Raw genomic sequence first — 26,543 nt, 5'->3', positions numbered from 1 at the left:
GGAGGTAGGTCTTGTAAGTGGCGGTTGGTAATCACGGTGCATTGCATAGAACTGCCGGCCAAGCACGCACGTCTTCCGGAGCCTCATGGGAGATCTTGGATGTAGAGGTGTTAACGTGTGAACAAGGTCAAGGGGTTGATGCAACCTCGGGATTTTTTCCTTGTGGATGTCTCGGACATGGGTAGGGAGTGATGAGGCTTATTTCTTGTGATACTATCGCAGTGCTATGTTTTTCGGTGTCTTTGGTTTAGGGTAGTTATTGCCTAGAAGCTAATTATGTGGTCGAGCAACTCGCCCGCGACCCTTCATCTTGCCGTGATGTTCTCGAGAAGGATTGGTGAGAGCTGACGAGGAAGGTGATAGGGGTTACACCAGGTAATCGGCCCATGTGTTGTTCATCGGGACGATGTTTAGGAGTGAGACAGGCGATAAGATGATGCACGTTGTTGTGGTTAAGAGGTAGCTTCTTCACCAGGATAAATTATATTTGAGACATCATGGAGTAGATGTACTAATCTTCTGTCTAAGGTAGACTGAGGATCGTTTGAGCATCTCATGCTTGCCCAATGGTCAAATCTGCGAGCGGACAGCGAGGGTAATTCCATATAACGGCATGGAAAAAAACAGTGAAGTCAATTTTGACAGGGTATCGTTGAAACCTGGAAAAAGCAGCCGAAAACAAAAGGAAAAATGAAAAGCCCCTCCAAAAGAAAAACCGTCCATCATGATGACAACCAACTTGTCCCGTCTCCTCACCTCCTTTCCCAGCAGCCATCTCCCCTTTACTTCCAAACACTCTCACTCCCCACACCCTCCGCCTTGCCCTTCTGGTACGTCTCACTGAGCGCGTCATATAACCCCTTTAGCCTCTTGACCTCCCCCCTGAAGTACTCCCTCTCCTTCCCATCCTCCACCTCCTCGATCAGCTCCCCTAGACTCTTGCTCTTGAAGAACTTGTTATTCTTGTTATACAACCCCCTCCTCTTAAACTCACCCTCCCCCTCATTTTCTCCCCTTACTTTGAACACCTCCTCCAGAATGTCAATGTCATACGGGATATTGAACGCGTCTCTTGAGTCCTCGTAGGTGAACAAATAGTAGAACTCGTTGAACCCAGCCCAGGTGATTCCAGACAGACAGAGGGAGCAGGGCTCGTGTGTGGCGAAAAAGATGCAGGAAGAAGGGGAGGGGCGGGAGGAGGGGGGGATGGTGGTGAAGAATTGCTGGATGCAGTTTATTTCGCCGTGGAGGAGGGGGGAGAGGGCTTCGTTGTTTGTGGCTGTTGTTATGGGGGACAGGGTGTCGCGGGAGAGGATGGAGGCGCCGAAGAGTTTTGAGCCGGAGGAGACGCCGGTGGTGGTGAGGGGGATTATGGTGGACTCGGTGAGGGTGAGGAGGGTGGTGAGGAGAGTTGAGGGGGGGTGCGGGTTCGGGGGGGTGTTGGTGTTGGTGGGCATGGTGGTGGTGATGATGTTGTTGTGTGGTTGGATGTTGTGGTGTTGGGTGATGATGTGATCTGTTGTTGAGCACCGGTGTCCTTTTATCGATCGCCGTGTTGGGCTCTCCGGGGCCGGTGACGGCGATGGCCGAGGGCGCGCCAAGGATTCTCGGCGGCTCCCGGAGGGGTCCGGGGCGGGGATCGGAGGTGCCTATCGGCGGTGGCAGAACTATTGATAATTTGCATGTTTGATGGAAATTGAGCTAATGCAGAATTATTTCGGTGGAGAAATGCTTTCAGCAAGGATGATGCTATTGAAACAAAATGTTGTGCAGTGGATGACCAGTTCGGGGACCCCTAACCCAGCGCCCTTCTGTTCAACCCCACATGCTCTGTCCCTCTCTTCTTACAGCCACAGACCTCAAATCTGGCAAGCTTCAACATCCCATGCGTAATTGTCCTCTTCAATCATGACTTTCCCGTCGTCACTACCGCGATAACCACTCCACTTCTTTTGGTCCTTTTCTCGCAATGGCTGACACGGTGTTAGCGCCTGGTTCACGTTCGGCGTTCGTCCATGGCACTCACCCACAGTCTACTGTACTTGATGTAGACGCCACCAAAGAACAACACTTTCTTCTCGCCTTCCTGGAAATACTTCGTCAATGAGCGGCTCTGGAGCTTCAATGAGGGTGACCTACCTCAACCTGTGGCTCATGCCACTCCGTAGCAGTCTCACCAACATAAAACTCAGTCGAAGCATCAATCTTCGCAACATTATCAATCTCAGCTGAGGCCCCAATGACAACCGATGTGCCCTTGGTGGTCCAAGTGGTGATCCGGATATCCCTCGCCGTTATGGTCGATGTGATAACATAAAAACCGCCGCTCTTCTTGATGTCAGGGAACCTCCTCAGGAGATCCTTGGCATTCTTGTTCGCCCATGTGCTGAAGGGGTCTTTGAGCCCAAACGATCTCTTCTCGACCGGATCATTGCACAGGAGGATCGCCCCAAACTCCCCCTTAAGCTCATATCTGTGGGCAGAGGAGAAGGTGGCAGGAATGTTGGCTTGAGTTGCGGCAGATGTTGAGATCGCAACCCTGCTGACGGTTTCCGTTATCCTGGGACCCCATTTGGAGCTTTCTCGCCGCTTTTCCCACGTTCGTCCTACGAAGGGGCTTAGGCCAAAGGCTTTGAGTTCTTGCGGTTTGGTCACGTCGACGATTCTCTGCCAGTCGCCCCTGTCGTCGATGAAGCCGCAGACACCGGGGTAGGCGTCGAGATCGGAGGCTGGGCTGAGCAAGGCATGGCCGAAGCCAGACTTTCGCATCCCATAGGCGTAGTCCTCGAACTGGAAGGATTCTGCTTTTATGGTCATGGTTGAGGTGATGTCCGCCGCTTGACTGTGGTGAGGTAAAGGTGCATGAGGTGAAAGTATCTGTCATTGAGCTGCATGGAGACCTTGGAAGTGATGTTGAGGATACTTGAGGGACTTTTGGAACCAATGGATAACAGGCGCAGATGTTTGAACCACACAGGGAACAGACCCCTCGATTGGGCTCCGTGCCCATCAACGGAGCAGCCCAACCTTGGAACACCATGTCGCCCAATTTGCGGCCGGCATTCTGCTTCTCTACACTCCACAACACAGTGTATGATGGGTCAACAACAGTATCAGAATGTCTTGGGACTGTTCCTTGCCTGGGAAGAAGATGGAGGAGAGCATGCATCTACGGGGGAGAACCCGTTTCACACGCAACTGGAGGAGTTTGTCCACACTCTTCAGCTGGGATACAACTATGACATTGAGCAGTGGCTCATTCCGTCAGAAAAATATCCTCGTGCCTTGGACAAGAAACTGAACGAGACTGTCGAGCGGATCAATGAATGCAGTAAGAAGGAGGAGGGCGCATTGGACCTGCTCATCATCTACTACGGTGGTCATGCGGTGGCCAACCCCCACGAACCCGATAATGACCTGTTATTAGTTCCGTAAGTCTCCCGAAATTCTTTCTCGACGAGCTAGCTGCCTTCGCTAACTTGACGATAAGATGCCCAAAAAGCAAGGACGTATCCGTTTCTTGGGCGACGGATGTTTTATCAAGAATACAATATGTAGAGGGTGCTGATATCCTGATTCTCTTGGACTGCTGCTACGCGCAGAGAGGCCAGCATGCGATAGATCACATGCATCGGCCACCGCCGAGACCAATGGTCACTCTCGCGGCTGTTGACATTGATGGCAAGGCTATCCAAGATGGGGACTATACGTTCACCCAAAACCTATGCGCACAACTTGAGGAGTTTGGAAACAATACGGAGACTTTCAGTATCAGCCAGTTGCATCGAGCCCTTCGACGAAGGACCGCTAGTTGGAGACGACGTCAACCCGACGGCAAGATTCCAGATCCTCTGATGTCCTCCAACACAACTCATGAGTTTGGGTTGCTGGGACCGCTTGAGCCGCAAGTAGACCCGGCTGAGACGTCGACCGTGGGAGGAGCTATATCCGCCAAACCAGCTGGGCATGCCAAAGAGGAACGGTGCCCCGTAACCGCAGAGAGGTCTTCATCTGCCCTTGCCGCCTCTCAGCTCAAACCTTCAAGTCCTCGAGCCATCAGCGCGGGAACCCATTCACCAGCTTCTCTCAAGAATGCATCATGGGAGGACAATGTCAGTTTCTGCATGGAATTCCATGACGTGGATGAGGCACGCCCTCCTAGTGCGCCCTCTTCAGTTCTCAGTTCCCGTTCCCTTTCGCCAGCCTATTCAACAACCTCTCAAAACGGGCGTCTACGAACCGGAAGTCCTGATACTCGCCCTTGGGTTCCTAGCATCGTCGATATGCCCGCCACCTCACCCCACGACAACCTCAACATCTACGTCAGTCCACCTGACGTGGAAGCAGTTATGCCCACCGCTCCGATGAGTTGTTCCCCTGCTGCTTCATCGAGCTCCTTACAAGAGTCAATTCTGCCGCCAAGAAACAAGAGAGATCACCAAAAGTGTTATGATGTGCGACTGTCACCTTCTGCTCCGTACGAGAGTCCCAGGATAAACCCACGGGGAAGCAAAGAAAGGACAGACAACATGCCATACCCGCGACATTCGCAGACAGTCATGCCAATGTTGCAAAATCGAAGGTCACAAACATTTGACAATGCTGATTTTGGCCGGGCAAGGGATGGCTATGGGGGTCCGCGTTGGCAGGCGCAGGCTGACTCTGACTCCGAGGATGAATTTTGGCCCCCGGAACACTCGGGACCTCGTCATCAGTTGTATGGTGGTTATCGGCGGTGAAAGGGGAGGTTGACGGTTCAGAGGTAGCGTGATTGTTGGTTTGTTATGACTCCGGAGGATCGGTGTTGCGGACAGTGACTGAGCACAACGGAGGAATGTTTCTGACAGATGTCTTGATGTATGTAAGCTAGACCAATATCTGGTTTCTTCATACTTTTAGATGAACAAGACAATATAGATACGCGTATTGAACACCATTCTTCCAAGCTACCTCCATCGACACACTCTCTATCTGTAAACCACCATCCAAAACCACCTTGATCCCCACAGCAACCCCCAGACTCTTCCCAGATCCCCACAAACACCCCTTCGTAACACCAATGACCTCAGAACTTGTATAACACTCGACCTATCGGGACCAATATCCCCAGGTCTTTCCTTCCCTGCCACCCACGAGAGGTGGGGGATGGGTGTGTGATTGTCATCACAGGTCTTGTTGCATGAAAAGAAAAAAGAATACTACACAAATTTATCCCCCAGAGTGAAAAGCCTCAGACCTCAGACTTTGATGCTTGGCCTGTGAGAAAAGAAACAACAGGTCACCCTCCCGTGAGAGAAAGAAAACAACGGGAGGGATGCGTGTAGGTGTCATCATTGGTCTGTGATAGTTTCGTGTTGACGGGGAAAATGACTGCAACTACAGGTGTCTGTCCAGCCACAAAACAAGAGAAGCGTGCCCCCAAGAGCCCTCAAAAAGCACAACTTGAGAAAGAAAAAACGATAAAGACCTCAGACTTGGAATACTCGATCTGTGGAAGAAAACAAGACAGGTCTCACTCCCGCGTGAGAAAAGAAAAACAATGCGGGGGTGATTATCATCATTGGTCTCTGATAGTTTCGGTGTTAAAAGGAGAAAAACTTTGTGAAAGCCTAAAGAAGGACAAGAGGGAAGGATAGTGTAGAAAAGAAAATGTGAAAAAGAAGGGTAAGGACAGCAGAAATGAAGGGAAAAAAAGACAAATAAAGGTAGAAGCAAAAGTGTGGTTGTTTGACGAAGCCCTCTCCAAACGTGAGAAACGACCAGGCGAAAATGATGACCTCAAACTGTGTGTGGCACTAGACCTTCGAGAAAACAAACAGGTCTCTCTCCCGCGAGAAACGAAACGACGGGAGGGATGTGTGTGCATATGTCATCATCGGTCTGTGAAACTCTTCGTGTTTGGGTGAAAATGCCTGCGCTAAGACGCATGAAAGAGGTGTGATGTTGTAAGATAAAACGGGGAACGGGAAAGAGAAAAGTAAAGACGGCAGAGAAAGGTAAAAAGAGCAGAGAAATGCGAACAGGGGAGGAAAAGGATAAAAGTAAAGGGAAAAGAGGTGAAGAACGATTGAAACAAGGCAACGAAGGGTAGGGAAGAAAAAGTAGAAAAGGAAACAAAAGCGGACATGAGAAAGAAAAATGGTCCTGATGTCCACCACCAACCCCACGTGTATTCTTCAAATCCGTACGCCCTGTATGTCGGGCAACTGCGCAAGACCTCAGACTAGCAAGCCAAGCCCTGTATAGGTCTGCCATTGTCATCGGTGCCATATCTCACAGTCGAACGTCACTGACAAAAGCCAGTCTGAGAAAAAGACGAAGAATTGGACTTGCCTAGAGAAAAAAACAAGCAGGCAGCCAAAGTGATCCCCCAGGTCCCACAGAGAAAAGTGAAAAACCTCAGAGTCTCGGCGAGACACTTTCATCATTGGTCTTGTTGAGCGTCGGTGTTGAGCTTCAGTAGTTCATGGAAAAATATAACGTAAGAAAAGTAGCCTGGAACAGGCATAAAAAAATCTAAGAGGGGAGAGTAGGTGAGAAAAGAAAGAGCCTCAAATGTCTAGCCGTTGCTGACAAACTCATCATGGGCTATATGATGATGAAAATGCAGGAACTGAAGAGAAAAATGAGGGAAAAACTGGAAAGAAAACAAGAAAAGAAAACAGAATAAAAGCGGGAATAAAAAGTGAAAGAAAAGGAGATAAAAATGAAGGGAGAAAAAGGTAAGAAAAGAGAGGGAAAAAAAAGGGCAAAACAGAAGGAAAAGCGAAAAGGAAAACAGAAAAAACAAAAGAAAAAAGAAACGGAGCCTCAGATGTCCCAGCCGTTTGGCCGACATATTCATCACGGGCAGCAGTGAAGGAAATGCAAAACCGCAGGGGCAGAAAAGGGAAATAGAAAAGAAAATAAGAAGCAAGATAGAAAAGCAAGGCAAAAGAGAAGCGGAAAAAACCAGAAAGAAAAGAAAGAAAGAAGGAAGTAAGCCTCAGAAGTCTGTCAGCCTCTTGACTAACATATATGTCACAGGCCAAATAAGGGGAAAGGCAAAAACCGGAGGTGTGTGAAAGGAAAAGACAAGACAAGAAAACGGTTGGAAAAGACAGGAAAAAAGGCTGAAAAGGAGAGGAAAGAAAACAAAAGAAGTAGAAAGAAAAGAGGGTCTCAGAAGTCTAGTCAGTGGCAGACATTCTCATCATCGACCAGAGAAAAGAAAAACTGAAAAACAGCAGGGGAAAAAAGGACCACCCCAGCAACATCCATCGCCAAATCCAGATGCAGAAGACTGAGAAAAAAGACTCCTCTGTTCCAGGAGAAGCCCTCAGGATAGACAGATTGTTGCGTTTGCAGAGCAGAATGTCGTGTCATCATTGGGCCAGAAGGCAGGTAAAGGAACACCCCCAACAACACCCCGACTGACAACACCAACTGAATAGGGGCAGATAGAGTGAAACCCCAACCGACAACACCAACTGCCAACAGGGGCCCGAATGAAAAGAAACACCCCAACAACAACCGACAAAAAAGAAAAAGAAACACCAAGCCCAACTGGCAACAACAACGGGGAAATAGAGAAAGAAAAGCAACACCGCAACAACTCTCGGGGAAGGGGGAATGGGAAGAGAAAGAAAAACACCCCAACAAACCTTGACAGGCGCGAGACAGATCTCGGAAAGCCAGCCGACATCGTCAAGCAAGCGATTTCGTCCTCAGTCTTAACCTCCGCGCTAGTGATAGGCCCGAGACGCAAAACACCATGCATGTGGCGATCTTGATGGTGTTGTCCACCCATTGACCACCAGCCAACAGACGAGAGTCCATCCGGGGTGAAGATCTTCCAACCCGTCTGATACACACTGTACTGCGCTCGCAAGGTCGAGGGAAAACCGAGTTTCGAAATGATCTCCGAGTTCAACGCTCCCTCAAGCGAACCAGAGAGTGCTCCGGCGAACGAACTTGATGATGCCCCCGAGCGCGTGCCTGATTGCCACCCAGTTAGGCTCCTTGATCGCGTCTCAGTATGAGAACACAACAAGCCTTTCCACGCACACAGTCGTTTCCTCGCGCCGGCAAAGCGCTACAGAACGATGGGTGAAAATCTGCCCTCAGCACGTGCAACAGTACTCCCCCGCGTCTGCAAAGGAGCTTGCCCACCTCATATCATGAGGGCAGAAAGAAATGGAAATGTGGGCTCCAGGGACCCAGGAGGATGACCTACGCGGGGCGAAGCGAGCCCGACAACGAACCCACGTCCTCAGCCACCCCCCCTCAAAGAAAACAACTCCGAAAACCTGGTACAGTAACCCGAGTTGCGGCCAGGAAGGGAAAGCCCATGCGTCGGGTGTACCGTCCTGGCTTCCCCTTGGCCCTCAGAAACAGGGCTGTCAATGCCGTGCCAAGAGCAAAGACAGGGGTCCTGTTGTGCCATCATTGGGCCGGTGGGTGGTGATGGCGATGGTTGGGAAGGGGATGGGGGAAGAGAGGCAATGCTGGCTACCGGTGGTGAGAAAAGGGGTGGGAACATGAAGGGGATGAAGAAAAGATAGGAAAAGTGTGATCGAGGAAGGATGGACGGGAAAGGAAGGGTCGGTGGCAGCGATGTCAAAGAGCCGGCTGTGTGGTTGGAAGCACAATGCTCAGGGGCTTGGCAGCAAAGACAGCTCGCTGAGCAAGAGCTGCGTCAACTGCCGAAAAGCCATGGCCGCACAAGCAGGTGGTTTTGAACCTTGGGGAAGATGAATGAAGGAGGATAAACGAAGCTGGGTAAGCGAATAAGGACGAACAGAGGAGGAGTGTCGAGAGGACAACGGGAGAGTGTTGCAAAGCTGAAGAGGAGATGTTGTGAAATTGTGACCCTGATAGTGCAAAACCAGACGAGTCAGCAAATGAAAAGCAACGTGGTGAAGTGAAAGAGATGACATACCAATTGCAAAAGAGTAGGCAGTCGATGACCTAGTCGTTTCTGCAGCTAACCGGAAACAATGTCAGTAATGTGGACAGAATACTCCAGAAGGAAAGGGTGATGTGGATGGTGAAGGCCAAATCAGATCTGTACTCTGTAGTCCCATTTTTAACAATATTTGAGTCGAATCAATTCGTTGTGTCATCATACCCATTGGGCTGGGGAAGAAGTGGAATAGAGGGAATGAACATACCAATAGCAGCCGAACGGGCTTGATTGAAAGAAGGTTGATGGCAAGTGAAGGAGCCAAGGGGCATGCCGTGGTGAGGTATCAAACCAGTGTCCAGGTTGCCGCGGCAGTTCGAAGATGAGGTGGGCTCTTGGCTGTGAATAGACTGACGACCTTGAAGAGAACAAATGGTTAGCACATTGTACCATAAAAATGCAGAGATGTGAAAGGCAAGGAATGAGGAAAGGCAAATTAGATTAATGCCAAGAGGTGGCTTTCATTGTCATTCAAGCACAGCATTGTCATCATGCGCCATTGGAGGGGGATGAGGTGTCAAATGAAGAGTGTACATACCGCTTGTGAACATGGCCAGTGGCCTAGAATCAGCAAAAAGAAGAAGTTGAACTGTGAAGCCCTGGAAACACCGTTGACGACAGGAGGTTGGGGCCGAGAACATGTCGGGTTGATCAAGCTGGCATATGCCTTGATGGACCTGATATGCACATGAAGTCAGCGACCGCAAGGAATCCCGGAAAATATAAGTGTCAATGGAAAAATACCTGTCAGATCGACGAGTCGAGTATCTTCTTTCTTTTTTTCATAAGTGGAATCAAAAATGGGAAGAAGGATCATCATGTGGGTTGTGTGCTTGGGAGATGTCAAGACGTACCAAGAAGAGGCTCCAGTCCGCTGGAAGGAAGATGGTACACCGGCTTGATCTAGTCATCGAATGTCAATAGTTAGCGATGTCCGCGAATCTGAAGTGGATCAAGAGAAACAAAAGAAGGATATGAGGGCAGTGTCAGAACAACAACACGTTGATTCTCATTGGAAATCAAGTAATCGAGCTTGGGTATAATCATGGAAGCCTGGAGGAGAATGGGGGGAAAATGACGAGGGGAATACGTACCAGCCAAATAGGTGACACAGAGCGCAACGGCTGATGTGGGCAAAATGCGCTGTCGGACTCGAGTAGATGTCTAGAGGTAGGTAATGGTGATTGGTGAAGAAGACGGAGAAGAAGACGAAGAAGAAGACGAAAAAGAAGACAAAGAAGAAGACGAAGAAGAAGAAGAAGAAGAAGAAGAAGAAGACGAAAAAGAGAAAGGGGAAAATGAAGAATAGGTAGATGAAAAAGAGGAACAAGAGGAAGAAGCCCGATCATAAGTAGATCGGCTTGGTGGAATAAGCTTGAGGAGGAAGATGGAAAAAGACGAAACTGGAAGAGATGAGAAGACGAAGGTAAAGAAGAATAGAGGCAGAAGAAGTAAAGAAGACGAGTGTTGTGAGGTTGAGGGAATCAAAAGGTAAAAGCAGGAAAAGATGAGAAGGCTGAGGGCAACGGTCAGAAAAGGTAGAAGAAGAGAATAGTGCGGGGTAATGTGTGAAATAATATTGACAGTGTGTGGTTTGTGCGCGACTCGAAGGGAAGAGTGGAAGGAACGATTCCATAGAACAGCATCGAAGTCAGTCGCCTGAGGCTTCAAAGTGCGTCATCAGGGTAAGAACGTGCCAGAACGCGTCAAACTGGTGCCTGAAGCACATCCGACTCGAAGGTTCGACCTGTGAGGAAAGTATTGGAGGGCGTGCGTCGACTGCTTGGTAACCCAAGATGAAGAAGAGGGTTGATTTGCGGCTACTGAGTCGACCTGAAGGACTTTGAAGTCGAGTAGATGTGAGGATTTGATAGAGAAGGGTATATTGGTGGTCGATAGAGTGACAGTAGTAGTAATAGATGATGGGAAAGATGAGAAGATAGGCAATGATGTGGAAAAAGAAAGGGCAGAGAGGAGAAGAAATGGCAGAGAGGGCAGAGAGAGAGGAGAAGTGCGAGGGCAGAGATGATATGGAAGTAGTGATTGTGGGAGAAAGACTGACAGGCTGGTCGGTGACGAGCACAGCACACCTTGATGGCTACTCTGGGCGGTGAAAATTGGCGAGATGCCACAGGACATCCTGAGAGACTTCTAGGTTGATGGGGAGATTGAGGGTTCCCTTCGAATGATAGGAGTCGAGTAAGCAGCTCATCGGCTCCCTGACGATGAGTGAAGCCTGGTAACGAAGCTGGAGCTGAAAAAAGTCGGAATATCAAGAGATAACGAGGATGATGATGAGAAGAAGTCAACGAGGGCAAGGTGGTGGAGGACATGAGAGTCGCTCTGAACAAGCAGTCGTTGATACAGTGCGGATAAACAAAAGGGGGCACTCGGGCCATGTCAACAATCATCACCTTTGAGCAAGGAAGGGGCAATTGATATTGATGGTGAAGTCTCTGCAACTGGCGTTGTTGAGGCCCTATGTCGTCATCAAGTTGAATATTGGTTATCCACACTCCAAGATATTCCTGCGGTGGTCTTGTCTGTTGCGTTATTATCAAGAGCCGGGGACCTACATATGGTAAATGCTTCAATGTGCAAGTTTTGATACTTACAGTGTGTCCGTCTGGTGAATATCAATACCCGGCATCTTAAAGCTGGCCGGGACTGAACTGCATGCTGAACTACAGACCACAGCACGTCGTAGACGGTAGACAACGCCACAGAACTACCATATTTACCGGAAACCACGTCACATATCATTAATTCAGAGATTACCCTGCAGGCATGCATTGACACTCTGGATTAGAAGCCTACACAGACAACCATTCAGTTGTAGGACAACGCCTGCGGATCACCACGGGGAGTAGCAGGTGCTTTGAAAGGAAAAGTTGATAAAGGAACCACTGCGTACCCCTTGCCCCTGAAGTCAGAGTTCCCGGCGACGGACAGCTCGGCGTTTGCCCTGAATCGGCCGGGGAACCAGCCGACCGAAAGTAAACAAAGACCGGAGCCTCTGAGCACTGACCGGACCGGAGACCAGACGTTGACATTGAACCCAGAAGTGATCCAACCCCGGCTCCATCAGAACATGGTGGATGCCGGTTATTTTACACAAAAATAACCGCATGCTACCTGTGATCCACCGGGGCAGCCCGCCAATGCCAAGACCTACAAGCGAAGAGGGGGCCGGGAATGGATTTCGTCACCCAAGAAATGCAGTCTCATTCACCTTCAATCCCGATATTGAAAGCTGCTCACGCGCATCTCAAAATCATCCATCTTGCAGGAGAAGTTCCTGCAGGTTCTCTTGCGCCATGATGCAGAATGCAGACATACTGGGGGCAGGCAGTGGGGGCCAAGGTGAGCAGCCACACTCCGACGGGGAGCCAGTCCTGCCCACCACCATCCCACCTGGGCTTGAACTCCTCAACTCAGCTGCCAAACAAATCCCAGTGCAGGGGTGTGATGAATATTTCATCTATTCCATCCTCGGGAGCCGCTTACCTTGCCTTCCTTTTTCTAGGGGTGTGGTGGTGTGGGCGCACAGCAGCCATCCCACAGCGACCAGGACCCTGGGCGGGTAAGCCAATATTTCAACGTGTCTTTTTCCCCCTTCACGATCTCTCCCATCTCATCAGGACAACACCTCTTGATTTTCCAGCAAAACAATAATAACAGAACAAACTTCACAAATCACAGGCCAAAAGCGGTGACAGGCGCAAAAGAAATCCCCACTCAGGCTTCACCGCATACCCACTTGGTAGGCCACAACTGGGACCAACTGGAACCACTACAGAGACCACACTTCAGCACTGCATCTGGCGCTTGTCCAGGATTAGCTGGCCTGGGTGGGTCAACCCCTCCAATTTTCTTGCCAGTCACCTCACTTTTGACCATCGTGAGCGCCACTTTCACGAGGGGTTTGTCTCTCTCATTATCATTTTCCTTTTGGGCTGGATGTGAGAAGACGCGAACCCGCTGGTCGGACAGTTGCACATTTTCTTTAGAGCGGGAGAAGGGCAGAAGGACACACACGACGGTATCAATCTGGTCCCATCTACGGCAGTTGAAAGGATTTTCAAAGGACGCCATCAACCACACCGCCCCGGACGCTGCTGCATACAATACATCATTCAAGACCACAGCCATACCATGCCCCCGCAACAAAGGTGACATTCAGGTATCTAAGCGCTAGGACAAGAGTAATTCCCCGAGAACCCAACTTCTTTTATATAGACAAAAACCAGGTATGTCTCACCCCTCTCCCCCTGTATTTACTTGACCATTTTCAAACAAATCTCTAACATCCTTTTAGAGACATCGTTTTTTCCTGAAAGCAAGGACAAAAGCAGACACGCGATGCCCAACCTCTCACCCCCAAACACCCTCCCCCTCGCTCAGCTCCTCACCACCTTCCTCTCCTCCCTCACCGACCTCTACCACACGCTCCTCGCCTCCCTCCAAAAGCGCTTCAATCCCCACGCCGCCCTCGCCGGAGATGAGGATCACCTCCTAAACGGCATCTGGTTCTTTCTTTTGTTATTGGAGGCCCTGATCGTGCTCGGGGTGCTGTTGCAGGCTGTCGTAAGAGGATTGAAGTGGAGGATCAAAAGGAGGAAGGCGATGGTGATGAGCCGGCCAGGGAGTTCATATCAGTGGGAGGGGCGGGGTGGTAGTGGGCAGGGGTGGATGGTGCCGTCTACGCCGTCGAGGGAGAAGGGTTTTGTGAGGAGGGATAGTAATGCTAGGTGGGAGCAGGATGGGTGGTGGCAAGAGGGGGAAGGGCACGGGCTTGAGAGGGATTATGGTGTTGGCGGGCACGACAAGGGGTATTGAGGGATGGGAAGTGGATGACGAAGTTATGAGTGATGGACATTTGATACCACTATGATGGAATGTGACTTTGGGGGGCAAGCATTGTGGCGTTTTGGGCGGGCGAAGATTTGATGCATTTTAGCGGCGCTTCTGGGATTGTTTTTAGAAAAAGCTTTGCATAGCTAGCACTTTGATTTTGGAATCAATATCGGTTCAAATTCAGGCATACATGTCCCACAGATTGGTGTTGCTTGACAGTGCGCAAGTCTGGGTCAAGGTTGGTCTGCTTGATACCCAAGGTGCGAGGTGGCGTTTATACAGGCCATTTTTGAGTTGTAACCTCTGCATGTGTGATCGCTAAGCCGCCTATCACATGCACCTGAGTGAAACCTACGACCGAAAGGGGTTTCAAAGGACGGGTCATGCACATGTAGTGCGACGACGGACCTCCGGGCAGCTTCGCGACTCAGGTACGTGCTATCCGGGCATCAAGCTTGCATGTGGCCTTTTCCCACGTCCACCAGGATGCTCTTCTCGCTTCCCGATTGTGAACACCATAAACACAGGTCTTGAGCATCATGACCCTTACCGCCCCCAAGCCAGACAACCACTCCGGCACCGAAGGCAAGTCCACTTCGGCCACCCAACACCGCGATTACAGCTCCCTCCCCGACGTCACAACCCACGACCGCACCTCCTTCCCCTACATCCTTTCCAAGAATGTATCCGTCCCCGTGTCCGGCCTGGCCACTGGCCCCGGCCTGATTCGGTGCAACATCTACCGCCCTCACAACTCCGACACGAACCCCGTCCCGGTGTTGGTAACCTACGGCCCATACGGGAAGGATATTTCCTATAGCGAGTGAGTTGCCCCGCACCAGCGATGGTCATATCGATTGTGATTCCCTATCGGGAAAAAACCACCTGGTATTGTTTCGCTTCGTCAGAGGTGGGATAAAACCCGGTCCGGGCCATGACCAAGTTCATCCAGGCATGATTCTCGGCTAACCACCCGTACTATCTACAGGTTCAACCCCAAATCCTTCTCCGAAGTCAACCCAGCCCACAAATCCGTTCACTCTTGCTGGGTAAGCCTTCTCCCATCCCCCCTCCCCCCTGCCGCCCTTCCTTGATCCCAGCCCCTGATTCACAAACCTCCTTTCCCCAGGAAACCCCCGACCCCTCATTCTGGACCGCCCACTCCTACGCCCTCCTCCGCGCGGACGAGCTCGGAACAGGGCAGTCCCCCGGCTTTCTGGATACAATGTCCCGCTCCACCTCGGAAGCCTTCGTCACCCTGATAACCTGGGCCTCGTCCCAGCCCTGGTCCACGGGAAAGGTAGGCTTGCTAGGCGTGTCTTACTACGCCGGCTCCCAATGGCGAGTAGCTGCCCGCCAACCGACAGGTTTAGCAGCCATTATCCCGTGGGAGGGAATGAGCGATTACTACCGTGACCGGTGCCGGCACGGGGGGATATACAGTGATGGGTTTGTCAGGTGGTGGTGGGAGAGGCAGGTTGTTGGTAACCAGTACGGACTCGCGAACAGAAGGGGGGGGAAGACGGCGGATGAAAATGGGGAGAAGGAAAAGGGGGAGTTGGAGAGGGAGAGGAGGGATCAGACGGTTGATAACCGAGAGAACAGGTACCGGGATGAGGGGTACTATCGGGAAAAGGAGTACGATATGGGGGATATTACCGTCCCGGTTTTGAGCGTTGGAAACTGGGGTGGGATTTTGCTGCATTTGAGGGGGAACATACAGGGGTATCTACATGCGGGGAGCGAAAAGAAGTTTTTGAGGATGATCACCGGGAGGCATGACCTGCCGTTTTATTATGATGAGGAGGTGGAGGTGCAGAGGAGCTTTTTGGATGCGTTTCTCAAGGGGGAGGATGGAGGGGGTTGGACTGATGGGAGGAGGGCGAGGGTTGATTTGGTGATACGGAAAGGGGATGCGGGCGTTAATGATGCCCAGCGGGAGAGGGACACGTTTGAGAGGAGAGAGGAGGAGGAGTGGCCGATTGAGAGGACGGAGTATGCGAGGTTTTATCTTTCAGGGGACATGGCCATGACCAGAATGGACAACTGGGTTCACGAAGGGGGGCAAAAAAAGCTGGGATATCGGGCCTTGGGGACGATTGATGAATTTCAGGGGCTGACGTTCAAGACTGTCCCTTCTGACATGGGTCCAGGGCAAGAGATGGAGATTACAGGGCACATTGTCGCCCATCTCAACGTTTCTGTCTCCCCTGATGTGGGCGGACCAACGCCGTCGGATATCGACTTGTTCCTGACGCTTCGCCATATTGGCAAGGATGGCAAGGAGATCTTTTACACGGGCACGGCGGGCGATCCTGTGCCTTTGACCAAGGGGTGGCTCAGGGTATCACTGAGAAAGGTCAACGAGAAACACCCAAAGCATCAGCCGTGGCTGCCGCATCGGGATTACACCAGCAGGGATGTACTCCCCGTGATTCAAGGCGAGGTCTACGCTGTTGACGTGGAGATGTGGCCGACTTGCGTTGTTCTTCAAGAAGGGGAGAGCTTGGCTTTGGAGGTGGCGTCGGGGGATACCCAGGGGTCTGGGATATTCTTACACAATGATGCTGTGGACAGGTATGGATGTTTGGTTTTCTTGCGGGGCTTGATGACAGCTGATTGCTAATAAGCGGCAGATCTCCGGATATCTTCCAAGGCACAAATTACGTCCATATTTCGAAGCAGTATGCGAACTATCTGCTGTTGCCGGTAATACCCAGAAAAGAGGATGTAGGGCATGTTTGAGTAGGTACCCAGGCTCGTAGATAGTCAGTGAATCGATAATTGTGAAGCAAAAGCGGACCACCTTGCACCCGGAGGTCAATCAATGGCCGGCGTTTGATCCGTTTTATGCACTAACAGGGGGCCATATGCACTTGGGAACTTTATCCCAGCTCACGACGTCAACAGTGGAGCCAGCTTGACTGCCCGACCTCCTGACACATCTAGACTGCAACGAACTGAAGCATATCGAAGAGGGGGAGAGAGCTTCCCCACTCTTCGACGGCATTCCTGTTACACAACCACCGGTGCTGTGCCTGAGTTGAGGGGTTGATGCATTGGCACAAGGGCTGATCAATCGGGTAAAACAGGACCTTTGATGTCTCCCCTCCCGAGCTTCAGCTTCCCCCTCTTCCCAGCTCTGAGCTTGATGCTGCTGATGAGGCGATGAGCGAGGCTTCCAGGTGGATGCTTCATCAATGCTGTGGCCCCTCGGAGGATCTGGATGTCTTTTTCGTGACATGCCCTGACAGCTGGGATGAACCATGACCAGAGGTGAAGGCCATCCCCGCGGAGGCCAGCCCCACATTGCTGCGCCCCACCTGAACCACGGCTGGCTTTGTGTCGGGTGGGACGGGACCGGGCAGCTTCGAAGAGCTTCTCATCAGACAAAGGCTCGAAGAGGGGGAGCTGTTAACGGCCATGTCACTCGAGCCCCACAGCCAATGTTTGGGAGGGGATATCATCACAACAGACACTTGCAAAAACCGTGCAACTTCTCCCAATGTCTTTCCAAGCGCCTTCTCAATGCCGGATTGTGTTTCTTGTGTTTTGATCTCCAAGTGTGAGGTTGAAACTGGGCATGTCAGCAGTGGGTCTCTGGCCCTGCTACCCCGGATTTTCCCCAGATTCCTTTGAACCCCCCCCCCCCTGCTGACGGCTGTTAGCGTGCTGCAAGACGCTTGGGCCAGGTACCTTTCCTTGTTCGGACAGCGCTGGGGTGAGCCTGCTGTGTCGTTCCATGATGATGTACTCGTCACGCGATGCTGTGATTTGGCCAACGTGATCACTCGACTGACAATTACCCCGCCCGGTCTGACGAAACAGTCGAGCCAGGCACCATACGAGCGGCAGCAGATCACAGGACAGCTATATACCCCTTGATTTCCCCGCCTGAGCCTGCTCCCGTTCCTCCTCCTCCTCCTCTCTCCCTCTTCTTTCTTTGTCCTCATCGACATCATCCTGCAAAACAACCATCATCAGCAACCTACAAGGACAACATCAATCTTGTCCCTACCATCTCCAACAAGCCAGCTAGCTTATCAGCAACACCAAAACCACCATGTCCGGCGAACCACTCACCAAGGTCGACTCTGCCGTCCAGGGCCTCGGCACCTCCCCACCCAAGGAGACCAAGCACAGGAGAGCATCCTCCAGCGCTGCTGGTGTGATGAACATCAATGACCTGGGTAGGTTTCCCAATTTTTTTTTGTTTCTGCAAGCCCCTAGCTGACACCAATGGCAGAGGCCCAGGGCATTGAGCTCCAAATTGCAAAGGAGACGCAAAAGACGGGGTGGTAAGTGTTGGATCCTTGATGATCTTTGTTGATCAACCCCTCCTTTCCCCGCTTCCTCGGAGCTAACAGCCTCGTAGGAAGATCAACACCTCGCCAAGCACAATAGAGGAGAAGGACATGCTCAAGAAGCTGCTCACCACCCCCCCAGTCAAGAAGATTGACCTGCACTTCCCATTGGGACTCGAAGTAACGGCGAGGAACCTCAAGGGTGTCACCATCAAGGATGCGCTGGACGCTATCCACAAGCAATTCAAGAAGAGGGTATGTTGTTGACCTTTGTCCATCAGTTAGCTGTTTATCCCCGTAACTAACACGTCTCCCCTGCACCAGGCTGACGACGAGCTCGATGAACCATACCTCAAGGGCTTCGAGTGGGACAAGGAGGAGTCATGGACCAAGCTCATTGTCCATCTGTCCAAGGATGCCGGTGTAGCGCCCGGCGGCGGCTCCAAGAAGAAGAAGAAGCAGGCTGCTGACGAGTAATGAAGAGACACGCCCCCATAGCGCAGTTACTCTCCAACGACGCCGAGAGCATCCTGAAGGTTGCATCTCGAGACTGGGCTATTGCCGCAGACTGCACGCCGCGCACCCTGGGAAAGGGTGGCAGGCGACGGGCGATCTGAAACATTTGCCTTCTTGGTGTAGTTGGTGGCTATTAGCAGGCCATTGCTATTGTTTTGACTTGATGGTGGCCTTTTGCGGAAGGTGTACCCTTTTTTTTTGACAGGATGGCGAGGGAGGATCACCATGGGACCAGTCCATAGCCTGCTCGTCAATGAAACATGTCACCCAGTTGTTTTGTTCCTATTTGTAGTTGATATCTGTGTCTGATGCCTGTGGTAGTGATATCTGTGACTAGAATACTGTGATCTCGATTCAAGTCCGAGTCCTTCGACTGTGATGTCCTGCAACCTTAGCACTGGTGAGTGGTGGCTTTCCAAGACTCACCAAGCCAATGCCATGACTCCAATTGAGCGGTACCTGGATTATCCCCGATCAATGTCATCATATGGGCCGGAGATCTCGGGGTTTGGTGACGTGTGGTGGTGCGGTGGTGCGGTGGTGCGGGACATGTGCGGGGCTGGAGCTCTGGAAGCTGTCGAGAGTGGCCTGACCTGGCCTGAGCTGCTGAAGGTTTGGTGGTGTGGTGTCGGTGTTCATGCCACCAAAAATAGCAAAACCCCTGCCAAGAGATGAACCGTTTGCATATAGCTCCGGGATGTCGCAACCTTTTCTTCTCTTCATCACTATCACCCCCACACCTGTCTCGATGATGTCTTCTTGGAAGCACAATTGATGGTCGTCAATAGTGGGGACTTTGCTCACGCCGTTGGCAGCGGGTCCGATCCACTCCGCTGAGCAGGGGAGCACGGTCCACTTGTCACACAGAAGCCGAAAGGTCCACTGCGAACGGGTGGTTCGCTGTGCCGGTGACGGTTCGAGCGCATATTCTCGGCTAGGGACGGCTCCGAAACGGCTCTGACGACCGCGGAATTGAACTTGAAGCGTTCGTACCTGCCTTTTTGCTGTGTTCCGATCTGATCTACAGGCCGAACTTTGACGGGAGATGACGCGGTGGGTTTTGCGGCGGGGGAGGTATTAATGGGTGTGGTTCGCCCGGCTTTTTTTTTGGGGGGGGGGAAGGGTGAGGTTGTTTGGTTGTGTTTACTTGACCTAGAGTAAGGAATACCGTTTGTTGCTTGTTACGCGATTGATCAAGAGATATCGACACAATGCCAGTCACAAACTTCTCCATCCCGGAGAAGTACGAGTACCTGGTTGGGTTTGACTCTTATCACCAGTTTGTCTCTCCTTTGCTTCCCCTCATCTTTTGAGATTGGCTGACTGACTTGTGCGTCAACAGAAGCGAAGCCCACCCCTGCGCCCTCCCCCTCGCCCAAAACTCCCCCCAGAAACCACCTCTCGGCTTGTACGCCGAAAAGCTCTCGGGCACAGCCTTCACCGCGCCCCGGCATGAAAACAAGCAGACGTGGCTGTACCGCATCCTGCCTTCGTGCGCTCACCCGCCGTTCGAGCCGGTGACTGCCCACAACGAAGCGGTGGAGACGCAGCATGAGAAGAAGCATTACATCCCTAACCAACTCCGTTGGGACCCTTTTGACCATGACGAGCACGCCGAGCATGATTTTGTCGATGGGTTGAAACTGGTTGCCGGGGCGGGGGATCCAACGCTCAAGCAAGGGATTGGCATTTATGTCTATGCTTGCGGACGGGATATGAAGGAGAAGGAGGCGTATTATTCTGCTGATGGGGACTTGTTGTTGGTTCCGCAGGAGGGGGGGTTAGATGTTAGGACTGAGTTTGGGAGGATGCTGGTTAGGCCGATGGAGATTGCGGTTTTGCCTAGGGGGGTGAAGTACAGGGTCGAGATTGTGGGGGATGGCAAAAAGGCGAGGGGGTACGCGTTGGAGCTGTATCAGGGACATTTCCAACTTCCTGAGCTGGGACCGATTGGATCAAACGGTCTTGCGAATGCGAGGGACTTTCAGGCGCCCAAGGCGGACTTTGAGGAGGATTATGGTGCTACGGCGCAAGAGGGAAAGAATGAGTGGAGGATCAAGGTCAAGTTTAATAATGGGCTCTATGAGACGGTGCAGAGGCATAGTCCGTTTGATGTGGTGGCTTGGCATGGGAACTACTACCCTTTCAAGTATGACCTTGGGAGGTTTAATACCATTGGGACGATTAGCTATGATCATCCCGATCCGAGTATTTTCACCGTGTTGACGGCGCCGAGTGAGAAGGTGGGGACGGCGGTGGCGGACTTTGTGATTTTCCCGCCGAGGTGGTTGGTGGGGGAGGATACGTTTAGGCCGCCGTGGTATCATAGGAATACGATGAGCGAGTTTATGGGGTTGATTCAGGGGGGTTATGATGCGAAGAAGGGCGGGAAAGGGGGGTTTGTACCCGGGGGAGCGAGTTTGCATAATATTATGAGTGGGCATGGGCCGGATAGGGATAGTTATGAGGGGGCTAGGGAGGCTGAGCTGAAGCCGCAGAAGGTTGGGGAGGGGAGCTGCGCGTTTATGTTTGAGAGCTGTTTGATGGTGGGCGTGACGGAGTGGGGGTTGAGGAGGTGTAGGAAGGTGCAGGGGGGGTATAATAAGCATAGCTGGGAGGGGGTGGAGGTTCATTGGAAGGGGAGGAATAGCCAGTGAGTTGGGGAAGAGTAGAAGAGTGTAGAAGAGTGAAAAGCAGAAAGTGCTTCTTGATGTGTTTCATCCGTCTTTGAATCCTCTGCTAACCATGGTCCATGGTCAGACTGCCTGGCTTCGCTCCCGTCTTGCCCCTGTGCCAGCTGACTTGTCAGCTCTGGCCGCCTGGCTACTCAAGTCTGGTCCGCTGACTCCTCAATTCCGCTTCTTCCAGCAATTCCACACTGGGCATTTAACATTCATGAATCCTTGAGCGTACCAGATATTTGGCTCGGCTTTCCTGGTATTTCACTGATGAACAATTTGTCTCTTGCAGGAAAACCGTTGACGCCGTCACACTCCAGAATTGCACGAGGATCATGGTTTGAAGAAATAGAGGCGGGATCTTGGTTCCTGCTGATAATGTCGCTCATAAGCAGACTGATAACACAATACCCACGCGATCTGCCTTGGCTTCTGGATCTGACGATCGACGAGGCTGTCGAGGGCCTCCGGTCACGGCCTATTCACGACTCTGGGCCTCACCAGAGCGTGCCTGGCGAGAGTCGACGAAGCTGCCAAGTTCAAGGCTGTGTTGCAGATCAATCCGGATGCTCTATCGGTGGCCCAGGAACTAGACAATGAGCGGAGGCAATCGAGAAGCAGGGGCTAAGCTGAATCAGCAAATCGCCGGTTAGATTCCTCATCACTGACAATGTCTATCAGGTCCTCTCCACGGTATTCCGATTCTCGTCAAGGATAACATAGTTACGAGCGACAGATTGAACGTATCTGCTGGTTCGTTCGCTCTTTTGGGGGCGAAGCCCTCGGCCGAGTCCTCAGTCATCGGAAAACTGCGAGAGGCCGGAGTTTTGGATCCTAGGCAAGACGAACATGTCTGAGTGGGCCAACTTGAGAGGGTTAAATATCAGTTCTGGATGGAGCCCCCGGGGTGGCCAAACGTCGGCTGCATATTATTCCAATTCTACACCTGAGGGTAGCAGTTCTGGCTCAGCAGTTGCAGCTGCCCTAGGATTGTCGATGGCTGCCATTGGTACGGAGGTCAGTGACTCCTGTCCGTGCTAGTTATTGCATCAGAACCACTGACATTACCTACAGACGTTTGGCAGCATTCTGGAACCGGCCGAGCTCAACAACGTCATCGGACTGAAACCCAGCCGCGGCCTGATTGCGAAACGATGGAACTCTACCTACATCGGCGCGTCAGGACGTCATTGGAACGCTCACTAGAACAGTGAGCAACGCGGCGCACCTGCTTACAACGATGGCAGGTCGAAGCGAGAACGATGAGCGTACCTGGAATATCCCTTTTGCAGTCCCCGACTTCACCACCTATTGCAAAGACACGGATCTGAGTGGGATCACCATAGGTGTCCCGCGCAGCACCTTCACTGCCGACTCTACATCACCCATAACGATATCTTCGAGTCCGCGCTCGAGACCCTACACCGGGCTGGAGCAAAGGTGGTTGACAATGCCGACTTCCCGGATGTCGAGGAGTTCATGAAGCTCAACCAGCAGGTTCGTGGCATTGTACGGGCTTCAAAGTTCAAGAGAGATATAGTTCGATATCTTCAGACCCTCGAGGCCAACCCAAATCACATCCACTCTGCTGAGGACATCATCGGGTTCACAAAGTCTTTTGCGGGCGAGGAGCATCCAGACCGCGATATTGGAAAGTTTTTGTGGACCCAAGCTGAGGGAATCGACGTCAACACCGACAAGTACAGAGAGATGGTTAGCCAAGGGCAGTTCTACGGGGGCGAAGTGGGGATCCTCGGCGCGATGGAGAAACACGGTCTTGATCTCCTCACTGTCCCTCTTCAATGGGCATCGAAAACGACTTGGCTGCGAAGAGATGGGGTTCCCCGTACTTGAAGTGCCGTTGGGGTTGTATTCTGAGGGCACGCCGGTTGAACTGGACGAGAATTGGCCGAACCTGGTCAGGGTTGCGCCTGGGATTCCGTATGGCATCTACGCTGTCGCTGTTTGAAGTCATCAAGAGGTTGCTGACTTGTGTCTCTGCAGTTACTCATCGGCTCCGATCTCCAAGGCTTTCTCGGATAAGATCCTGATTCGAGTAGCCTATGCATTTAAGCAACCCAGTGGGGTGCGTCGGAACGGGCCATTGCCGTGGAAGGTGCCATCTACCGAGCCTGGGGATGTTTGAGTGATCAAGGGTCAAATGTTTGTTACCTAAGGTATTTTATCTTCAAAAGTCACGGTATTCTCTGGATGGATTGATACGGTAGTACTCTTCTCGTGAACCGCTCAAACCAAAGCAACGCTTTCAGCAGTCCCGGCGCCAGGCCGCCTCTGGTAGCTGCTTCCAAAACAGAAACGAACCCTCCTATGCTTTGCCAAACAGCCAGCTGTTCCGTTCAACCCCCTCCAAAACTGACACCCGGGAAATTTGACGTTTGTCTTCTTTTCTCCATCTATACCGACCATAAACACTACCGCCTGACTGACATGCCGTCTTCCTACCCAATAGCCATACTTCTTTCTCGAATGGCTCTCTGAATAGCCACAACCACGGCTTCCATTCTCACGGCTGCGACTCTCATCCCCCGAGTCTCCTACTACTCTCGGCTCCCACTCGCACTCTCCGTGCTCCCGTCACTTTTAGGCCAATCAGTGCGAGTCCCAAACTTACATTGAAGGATGAGGAGGGCATCTTCCCCATTTTCTTGATTCAGCCCCTGAAACTCCCATGGTCTTTGCACAAGTTTTTCCCAAAAGAAACCTGATATTCGAAAGCCAACTGTCGACAGGGGTCTTCCATGTTGAAGTGCACTTTGATCACCGTGATTGAGCAACACCTCAAAGGTACTGCGTGTGCCACCGATAGTCTGGACGACATCAAACATGGGAAAATAGGTCATACCATCTATCTATTATCATGAGCTGAACTGGTTGTCGATACCGCCCCGTCTCTGGTTAGTAAACAGACCCTTGAGAATACACCCCCTTTATATGCCGATCCATCACCACCACGGTCACATCACTAGTTACAACGACAGCCAGACCAAGCGGCTAAGGTAAGGTATTCAGGTCGCATATATTGTATTAAGGATCTCGCATTGGTCACCCGTCAATCGAAGCGATTTTCATGACGACTGCCACGTACCTAGGTGGATGTTGACGGTGATGTCACCAGGGGGTGTCCCACCGGGTACGTACTCAAATTACTGGGTGCTCAGCCAACTTGGTGAGTGGGAGCATCATCCATTGCCTCTTGCGCGTCTCCAGGCACTGGGAGACAATGTACAATATCGGCCTTATGCTCCAGTACCATATTGCCCTGCTGTGGTAGGTATAGGTGGGTATGTAGCAGGTTTGGTACGAGGGAAACCTTGATCTAGGAGCTCGAAAATGATACCATGTGGAACCTATCTTTCTTTGCTGGACCCCTACACCTGCCTTCGTTAGATATGAAACTCGAGCATTAAATCCATCCCTGACTCATACAATGGGCTCAATTAGCGCCTTTGGATGCCTCTCCTTCCCTCACAACACCGAACCTTGGAAGGGACAAAACTGACTTCTATCATCAAACCGGCAGTTGGCGCATGCGCTCTGAATTTGAACGAAACCGCGTGTCCATGACGATACGTTCTGTGAAAGGCCCGAAGCCTCCGCTGCAACGCGTGCATGGTGTCGGGGGCAACTTGCCCGCGGGTTTGCAACACCAGGGCCGTAACGTTGCTTGGTCTCTCCCAGTTGTAAACGACTTACCCATGAGAGTCTCTGACAACCATGGGCAATAAAAGCTGAGATAAATGGCATACAAGGGATCGATAGTGCACATCCAGACTATCATTTTGAGGGAAATCCAATGCTGATTCTGGAAGACATACTGCCAAAATCTGACAAAGGTTTCTTTCCTCGTTTCTACATTCACTCCCCTCCATCTTCCAATGACCTTAGGGGCATAAAGCGCCAACAGAAAATAAAACTTGAAAATAAAACGGGCAGCAAAAATGAATGTCGGGATTTTAGTACCAATCTGAATTGTATACTGCGGAATTATCTATTGCTAGCTAGTTCCTCCGTATGTTACGGAGAGGTAGGTATTCTGAGGCAAGGCTACAGTAGGTCTGACCAAATTGATTGAATTGTAAGCTAAAGAAGAAAAGAAGAATGTAAATAAAGGTCTGGCTACGAGTGGGCCTTTTGTAGTGGCTGCTAGCCATGACCTGTAAATGCTTTCCTAATCGGGCCTAGTGCCTTTCCTTATCTTATCTCTCCATAACGCTGAGCCCCACATGGCGAAGATCCACACTTCCTCTTCCGGTGCAAGACATGGACGGCGTACCGAGCAGAGATGCTCCAGTGCACAACCACCCACAGAGGCAATATTTCCTTCTATCTAGGAGGGAAATCGCCGTCGGATAAAGAAGACTGGACTCCGAACGTCGAGGCCGTTCGGGCAACGATTCGGTTCGCAATGACCACGGGCCGACTCGACGCGAACCAACCGCAGCAGGCCAACTAAAATACCTAACCGGCCAACCACCACTTTCCACCGACCCTACACCTATCACCTCGTGCCACGGACAGATGGCACCGCTTCAGCCGCCGAAGATAGGACGTTGAACACTTGAGGAACCGACTTCAAGCCAGCCTACTAACAATCGTACTCACCCACGAGAATCCGTAGAGAAGTGGTAAAACAGAGGGCATAAGCTGAATGGACTTTGCCTGAGCTTTAGGGAGATCAGGGCATATTTTGTGGAATGTATGCTTCAATCAGTAGTAGTTGCCCTTTCGGTTTAGCCGCCGGGCGTTAATATATTGATTGATTGATTGATTGATTGATTCATAAGTCAGGTGCCAGCTGTCACAGTGCCGACCAAGGACTACGTAAGGTTTCTTGTTATTGAACGAAGGAGAGAGAAAGACGAGCGGAGTGTAACGAACCCCTGATCAGAACCTCTGAAAGGGATACACAATTGAAGGCGACTTCTGAGTAATGGTTCGGTGCAGCTAAACAGTGCACAACAAGATTGTCTGAATGTAAACACAAGCTTCCGTGAATACAAATTGTCATTGCATACTGCGGAACTATCTACAAACTATCTAGTTCCTCCGTATATATAGACCTCCTGCTAAGACTCCCATCATCCTGGATCGAGACCCATACTCCTGGATCCAGTATCCTTTCCCCTGGATCGATGCCATCCTTCATCGATCCATATCTGATTGGATAATCCCTATTGGCTCTCCGCTCCCTAGGACCCATATTTATTTCCTGGGTCGTGACAT

General features: G+C 51.4%; 7 protein-coding genes across 7 annotated transcripts, besides 2 other annotated features; 5 read left to right on the top strand and 2 right to left on the bottom strand.

Annotated features, from left to right (window-relative positions):
• Positions 1-782: 782 nt before the first annotated feature.
• Positions 783-1,457, bottom strand: PODANS_4_3400 (uncharacterized protein; the record flags this gene model as incomplete). Its single annotated transcript, XM_001905795.1, has 1 exon — positions 783-1,457. The coding sequence occupies one exon, from the start codon at positions 1,455-1,457 to the stop codon at positions 783-785; it is 675 nt and encodes a 224-aa protein (XP_001905830.1).
• A 402-nt stretch (positions 1,458-1,859) lies between these two features.
• Positions 1,860-2,817, bottom strand: PODANS_4_3405 (uncharacterized protein; the record flags this gene model as incomplete). Its single annotated transcript, XM_001905794.1, has 3 exons — positions 1,860-1,973; positions 2,027-2,095; positions 2,140-2,817. The coding sequence occupies 3 exons, from the start codon at positions 2,815-2,817 to the stop codon at positions 1,860-1,862; spliced, it is 861 nt and encodes a 286-aa protein (XP_001905829.1).
• An 809-nt stretch (positions 2,818-3,626) lies between these two features.
• Positions 3,627-4,739, top strand: PODANS_4_3410 (uncharacterized protein; the record flags this gene model as incomplete). Its single annotated transcript, XM_001905793.1, has 1 exon — positions 3,627-4,739. The coding sequence occupies one exon, from the start codon at positions 3,627-3,629 to the stop codon at positions 4,737-4,739; it is 1,113 nt and encodes a 370-aa protein (XP_001905828.1).
• A 9,601-nt stretch (positions 4,740-14,340) lies between these two features.
• PODANS_4_3420 (uncharacterized protein) lies at positions 14,341-16,546 on the top strand (the record flags this gene model as incomplete). Its single annotated transcript, XM_001905792.1, has 4 exons — positions 14,341-14,624; positions 14,790-14,850; positions 14,931-16,378; positions 16,438-16,546. The coding sequence occupies 4 exons, from the start codon at positions 14,341-14,343 to the stop codon at positions 16,544-16,546; spliced, it is 1,902 nt and encodes a 633-aa protein (XP_001905827.1).
• Positions 16,547-17,864: 1,318 nt separating this feature from the next.
• Positions 17,865-18,582, top strand: PODANS_4_3430 (uncharacterized protein; the record flags this gene model as incomplete). Its single annotated transcript, XM_001905791.1, has 4 exons — positions 17,865-17,991; positions 18,048-18,099; positions 18,177-18,360; positions 18,430-18,582. The coding sequence occupies 4 exons, from the start codon at positions 17,865-17,867 to the stop codon at positions 18,580-18,582; spliced, it is 516 nt and encodes a 171-aa protein (XP_001905826.1).
• Positions 18,583-19,832: 1,250 nt separating this feature from the next.
• Positions 19,833-21,278, top strand: PODANS_4_3440 (uncharacterized protein; the record flags this gene model as incomplete). The annotated part of the gene is made up of 2 exons (XM_001905790.1): positions 19,833-19,898; positions 19,965-21,278. 2 exons carry the CDS (start codon positions 19,833-19,835, stop codon positions 21,276-21,278), a joined length of 1,380 nt encoding a protein of 459 aa, XP_001905825.1.
• A 1,261-nt stretch (positions 21,279-22,539) lies between these two features.
• PODANS_4_3445 (uncharacterized protein) lies at positions 22,540-23,153 on the top strand (the record flags this gene model as incomplete). Its single annotated transcript, XM_001905789.1, has 2 exons — positions 22,540-22,645; positions 22,735-23,153. 2 exons carry the CDS (start codon positions 22,540-22,542, stop codon positions 23,151-23,153), a joined length of 525 nt encoding a protein of 174 aa, XP_001905824.1.
• Positions 23,154-25,557: 2,404 nt separating this feature from the next.
• Positions 25,558-25,770: a sequence feature (pseudogene).
• Positions 25,771-25,776: 6 nt separating this feature from the next.
• Positions 25,777-26,048: a sequence feature (pseudogene).
• Positions 26,049-26,543: the final 495 nt, after the last annotated feature.

The sequence above is a fragment of the Podospora anserina genome, chromosome 4, assembly GCF_000226545.1.
Source record: "Podospora anserina S mat+ genomic DNA chromosome 4, supercontig 4".
NCBI classification, from domain to species: Eukaryota; Fungi; Ascomycota; class Sordariomycetes; order Sordariales; family Podosporaceae; genus Podospora; species Podospora anserina.
Note: the sequence above shows the minus strand (reverse complement) of the source record. Positions and strands in the feature narration are given on the sequence as shown.